Here is a 6,469-nt window from a genome sequence, read left to right on the forward strand (position 1 = left end):
AAAATCTTTATTATTTGCAGGTAAACAGTTCCGGGTGCTGTTCCTCAGCACAGTACGGACCCGGCACACTTGCAAGCACAAACAGACGGCTATCAAGCGTAAAGAACAGCTAGTCGAAGATTCGACAGAGGACCTTGACTATGGCTTTCTCTCCAACTACAAGCTACTTAACACGGCCATAACCAGAGCCCAGTCCCTTGTTGCAGTTGTGGGAGACCCCATAGCACTATGCTCGGTTGGGCGCTGCAGGTAAATACAGCACTTTTGACTAAATCTTCAATACTGTGATATAGGCATCTGCCTGATTTGCTGTAGCCAATTGATGCACATGTAGAATCACATGCCATAACATCAAAAGTCTCAGGTATATTAAGGTTAGTTAGTGAAGTTCTGGGCAGGCTGGGTGTGGACACTTATTTATTTTTCTCCATATATTGGGATTTTGTCATAAAGCTATGAGATGCTGCCAACCCCTTTCTCTATTTGAAGCTATTTAGCCCACCTCTGCACCTTCACCATCTCCTGTCACCATAGCAACTGTCTGTTTTGTCTCAGCTGTAGTGGTGGCTTATCTGTATGTCAGCCTGTAGACTTTCCATTATTTTCAATAATCACATTTATCATTTTGGTAATAATTGTTTTCATGATTGTTTTCATTAAACGAATCATTTGTAGATTTTTTTTTTTTTTCATTCCTAATACTCCTGTTTGCCTCATAACTTTCATATATCTCTTTAGTGCCGTTCTCTCTACCGTCCTTCATCTTTTTGCTGATTTTCCTGTTTCTCATTCCCTCTCTCCTCTCTTCTCTTTGCACGTGTTTTAAACAGACTTGATCTATTATATTCAGCCCCCAGGGGTTAATTTGTTACACTGCCAGTAGGAAGAAATCAGCAAGATGATCAATAAAACACTGTGAGATAAAGGACAACAGAAGTAAAACTTGTCCACGTTGTTTCCTCATTTTGCCCCTATCCAGAAAATTCTGGGAGCGCTTCATCTCCATCTGCCATGAAAATTCAAGCCTACATGGCATCACCTTTGAGCAGATCAAGGCTCAGCTGGAGGCCCTGGAGCTGAAGAAGACTTATGTCCTCAACCCACTGGCCCCAGAGTTCATTCCCCGTGCCCTCAGGCCCCTGCAAGCTCATCACTCTTTACAGGCCCTCCATTCCCACCATCACCTGCATCTTCAGCATGCGCAACCTGCTTCCATCAAGCAGGGTCAGCCTCAGCAGCAGCAACAGCAGCAGTCACCCCCTAAGGTATGGTGCTTCTCAACAAAGTGAATATGTTTCCATTCACCTCTTTTATGAACATTTTCAAATTGTGCATTACAATCCTGATGAAAAAACAATGACTTTGTCAGAGCTGCTTTTGCTATTTCTTCTGTAAATATTTAAAGTAACTGTATAGAGTTTCTACTTGCTTGAACAGGCAGAAATTAAAGAAGTAAGGAAGAGGCTGTTTTTAAAAAGCCCAAATATTGTATGGGTTTTTATTTAAGGTTATTTTTATGTTGTAGGTAACCATGTGTTGGTTTGTGGAAATAGTAAACAAATAAGCAGAAGTGTTTTTTATTCTGAAAAAATAAGCAAAAGCTTTACACATAAGATCAGAAATCTTTTAAAATAACTTTAATTTTCACCACACGAAATTGTTTTATGGTCATTCATTTTAGCCCCAGAAAAAAACAAATCAGATAGAAAATGAACATTAGAGGTTGATGGAAGGATCTGTTTGTTTTGCTGGGTGGAAATGTCTTTGTGTGTCTGTCTGTCTGCCTGCCCTGAGGTAAAGGTTAACAAAAACACCACAGCTGCCAACCCGCTGCCATCCCCCACTGGGCCTAATGAGCTGCAGCTCCGCAGCATCAGCTGGCTGTAGAGACACACACCTCCTCTCTTTCTGTATCCAAGCCATACTACGTAGCTCACAGCCACACATAAAACATATGTGCTGCTAGTATGCAAAATGTTGTTTCCTATAGCATATATCTTAGATGTAAAAATGTTTAGAATAAATACCATAATGCAACATATTTAGCCACAAGGACTTTTGTGTGGCAGCGAATTTACAATACAGGTATTTTTACGATCCAGTAAGCTGTGCTTTTGCTTTATCAGCAGGCCCCTGCTGCTTGAAAATTGTGATCATATGAAATAAATGTTATAAATGCCACTATTCAACTCATACTTTTAAGAGGAAATTTTGCAGCAGTGCATTTTGGTCAAATAACTACAGCGCTAGGCTGTAGCCACCCGTTTCTTTCTGATGTGTCTTGGATTGCTAAGTTAATGTTAACATTTAAATAGCAGCCAGGCAAAGAAGAATAATATGCTATGGTTGTATGTTTCATATTTTCCTTTCTCCATCTAGCCTTATTTGCCTTAATGACAGCCTTGCACACTACTGGCAATATCTTGTTCTTCATGAGGGAGTCACTGAGGTAGTCCTGGCAAGAACAAATAGCTCTATATAACTACTGTATTAATCCATATTATCACAGGAGCCACTCAAGTAAAAGAGAAACAGCAGACTGTCAGAACTTTAAGACAATTGTCAGTCAATCTGGAAAATGACTACTAATGTGCAGTCGCTCTTTAAGAAACCCTAAAATGAAACTGACTCTCAGGCTTAGACTCAGACTCCCACTTTTGCGAGAGGAATACTATGAGTTACATCTACTGCATAGGATGAGTTTATTCAAGTCGTCAGCCTCAGAGATTGCCAATTAACAGTATCTCAGATTAGAGCCCACATCAGTGCTTGCAGAGTTAGAGTTTAAGTCAGTTTCATCTTGATGTTGCATGAAAGGCAAAATGCAATTGGAGAGTTGATCCAGAATTTATTACATAGGCTATGTTGATAATGGTTATTGTACAACAGCTCCTCTTCAACAAAACCACAAGTTTTACTATGCATGATTTTATAAAAGTGGATTAATATAGATGTGCTTGCTCTTCTGCTCTAGCTGTTGTGGTGGATGTGGGCAGTCAGGACATTCAGAGCAGGACATTGTCCTCTACTGTGTTCCTATACATGTGACTGACTTACAAACCACATTCCACCCCTGTTTGACTTTGTCCACTTCATTTGGCCTCTGTAGATTTTATTGCCATGCCTTATGACTTCATAACAATTTTTTTTGTCTCACAGGGGAAGCATGTAAACCACACAGAGCACCTTCAACCTGAAGGATATGGTGAGTGTAGCATACTACCCATGTTTACCTATGAAAATTGCATATCATTTAATAAATACCTCTGTTGTGGTCCTATTTACATTGTTTTATTCATTGAAAAATGTCAAAAGTGCTGTTTAATGTTTGAATTCAAAATGCTTAGAGCACTTGCTTTGTAAATGTATCCATGTTTGTCGGCAGCTCATCCTGTCCTCTGGCATATATACAGATCTGGAATCATGGAAAGTTACAATCAAAAGCAATTTCATTTTAGGTTTCTGGGTTATAGCTGGTTCATTCAGGTTTCCGAAATATGTTCACTGGCCTGAATGCTAGTTAAAAATATGAAGTAAATGGACCACAGCATAACAAAACTGCCTAAACACTACACAGTTCTGCACAGCATTTTTCCTAAAAGAAATCAGATGCAGGTTAAATGGAAATCTAATCCAGAAGCATGTATATTAGAAATCCTTGCAGTTGTCCTTTTTGCAATATTCCTACAAGTTTTCCAGACACACTTAATGTCATTTGATTAGTTTTGTTGTAGAAATGACAGATTTTTTTTCTATCATAAAAGTCTCCAGAGACCTGCAGGATAAAAGTGATTAACCGCCTGTTTCCCAGATGTGCAGAGAGTTGTAGTTGAAAGGGAAAGCTGTGAGCATGATACAGACTGCATCAATGTGAAAGCAGTGCTGTCAAGCTCTATTTGTTCAGGCTATGCTTCATCAAACCCCAGGACAGATGGATGGACAATAGTATGCAATGAAATGACTGCGATGTAACAAGCAGGCACAAAGAATTCCCTGCTCATTTCACCTCTGTCTTTAGCTCTATATGTTGTGCATAATGGTCAGATTTTACATCAGAGCATTACTTTTTCATGTGGAGGCTAATACAGGCTGGCTACACAGTGTATTATATAAAGTTTTCCAGGCGATGAATACTTGACTGTCTATATATGCACTGGAAGGGTGTCTTGGTTACTATCAGCATGTTATCACATTAAGGTTAAGAACTATTCGTGTTTTTTTGTTTGTTTGTTTGTTTGTTTGTTTTACCTTGCTACCTTCTGTTATTGTAGTGCAACCCAACCCAGCTGTGTTGATGGGAAACCCTATTCGGGCATTCACACCTCCTTTGAGTGGCACATCTGCTGGCATGGGCAAGTCACCCAGTCCTGTGCAGAGAATAGATCCTCATACTGGCACCAGTATCCTCTATGTTCCAGCTGTGTATGGTGGAAACATGGTTATGTCCATGCCGCTGCCTGTAAGTTTTCTTCTTCTGCTCACAAATGTGAGAAAGTGGTTTATTTTGTCAGGAATAACATTTATTTCATGAAGTGAGTATATCTAAGTGACTGTGTAGAGAGAGGCACCTCCTCCTCTGACAGAGTACATAATATATGTTAACTCTTCCTGTCACCAAAACTTATTTCACCTTCTTGTGAAGTTATTTAGGATTTATCAGCCAGCTTTGCACTAATGTACAGGATAGCACCGTATGTTCTACATTGTGTATTTACTCAAAAGTGACATTGTTTGTTATAATAAACTTTGTTTTTCTTATTTGCTTTCTCTGCTGCTTGTGTCACCTTGTATTATCATCTCTGGAAACAAAACTCTAAATCAGCTAGTGAAGTTTATATAGGATAAGTTGCAGTTTGCAATATAACCTCATACATTTGCGATCACAGAACAATCAGAATATTTTAATAGTATTTTTCCTTTTCCTTCATGAAACTACAAGCAAAGTAGTTTATTATTACAAAAATTCTTTGAGTTACCCAAATGCATTGAGTCTTACTGTAGATTAGTAGTCTATTATTATTATTCACGTCTCTTTAAGTTTTAACCTATACTACTGTTTAAAATCACCACTGTGCCCTCTGTATCTGTTTCCACCATGGTGTATTGAGCAGTATTCTTGTGTTTTTATTTTCCCTAGTTGCCTTGGCCAGGTTACCAGAATCGCTTTGCAGTGGACCCACGCCTAATGAACCATCCAGCAACCATGGCCTACAACTTCAATTTGTTGCAGGCCCAAAATCGTGGCTCTCCCATCCCTTATGGTGGGGTGGCCCATCCTTCTCTCAGCATGGGCCAGCCCAGCCCTGACAAGGAGCTACAGGCAGACTCCATTAGAAATGGTGTGTCTTGATTTCTATTACCACCTCAGACAGCAACGCCAAATCAAAATGACTATATTATGTGTTGTGCCATCAGATAGAAAGAAATAACCATTTAAAATAGACAAGAGGTTAATGCTTGTGTTCTGCTTGAACTTTTTCTTAGGTAAATTAGAAGGATGTCCAAAGTCAGAACAAAGCCGTCTTCAGACACCAGAGAGGAAAACTGCAGATATGAAGGAAAAACAGGTAGGTTGTTGGCATTTTTTTTGCTTTTTTTTTTTTTTTTTTTAGTATCTTTCAGCTAGAAGCAGCTTCTCTATTTTATGTAATGCCAAGCATTGCCAAAATTGAAACACCTATTATAAAAACTTTGTGATTGTCTGATGATAACTAAACTGCTCACCTGTAACATCTTCACTAATGCTGTGTGGGTTGGTGTTTATTGTTTTGGTGCAGGGAGATTTAGACACAGGCCAAAGTCGAACTCTAGACTCACAGACAGACGGGTTAGTTGGATTTCCCAACTCGTTGCTCCACCGAAAGGACCCCTCAGCTACCCAAAGACCCCTCAACTATCACCTGGCACCACCCAACTCAGCTTTTCCTTCACATCCTGCCAGTGGAAGAGCTTTCCCCCAACACTATCCAGTCTCTAGGCTTCCTTACCGGGTCAACCAGCCTCAGCACCCAGGGATGGCCCAACAGAGTCAACAGCAGCAACAACAGCCCAGTCCTGCCTATGCGTCTGGTAGCCACAATGCTTCTTTCTTCAGTGGCCCTGTACCCCCTCACAGAGCAGTCCAGTCTCCCACTTTGGATGGACCAGAGTCTGGAGGTCTGGAGGAAATGAGTAGCTCCATTAGGACTCCAATGGGCCACCCAGGAAGCCACCACCCAGGCCTGTCACAACATAACAGGGTCAATAGCTTTGGGGAGGATGGACAGGATGGAAACCTGGGGGATGGTCTGGGTGAGTGCAACACCATATTATTATTATTTTTTTTTTTATGTGCAGGGAAGTTGACCAAATATTGTATTATATTGTTCTGTGGAATCACTAGTTTTCTGTGGTAAGGGTGTTCCAATTAGATCAGTTTGATTACATAAGACATTGCATTAATTTAAAAGACAAAATAGAGAGCGAGAGA

The 6,469-nt window shown here is 40.2% G+C and overlaps 1 protein-coding gene across 1 annotated transcript in view; it reads left to right on the forward strand.

Annotated features, from left to right (window-relative positions):
• helz (helicase with zinc finger) overlaps nt 1-6,469 on the forward strand; it is a 48,989-nt gene that overhangs the window by 37,239 nt on the left and 5,281 nt on the right. Inside the window, exons 23-29 of the mRNA XM_026303125.1 lie at nt 21-249; nt 980-1,265; nt 3,160-3,205; nt 4,272-4,459; nt 5,138-5,339; nt 5,485-5,567; nt 5,778-6,291. Coding sequence (XP_026158910.1) covers nt 21-249; nt 980-1,265; nt 3,160-3,205; nt 4,272-4,459; nt 5,138-5,339; nt 5,485-5,567; nt 5,778-6,291 — 1,548 coding nt within the window. The remainder of the gene's footprint in view (nt 1-20; nt 250-979; nt 1,266-3,159; nt 3,206-4,271; nt 4,460-5,137; nt 5,340-5,484; nt 5,568-5,777; nt 6,292-6,469) is intronic.

This window comes from Mastacembelus armatus, chromosome 1, assembly GCF_900324485.2.
Source record: "Mastacembelus armatus chromosome 1, fMasArm1.2, whole genome shotgun sequence".
NCBI lineage: Eukaryota > Metazoa > Chordata > Actinopteri > Synbranchiformes > Mastacembelidae > Mastacembelus > Mastacembelus armatus.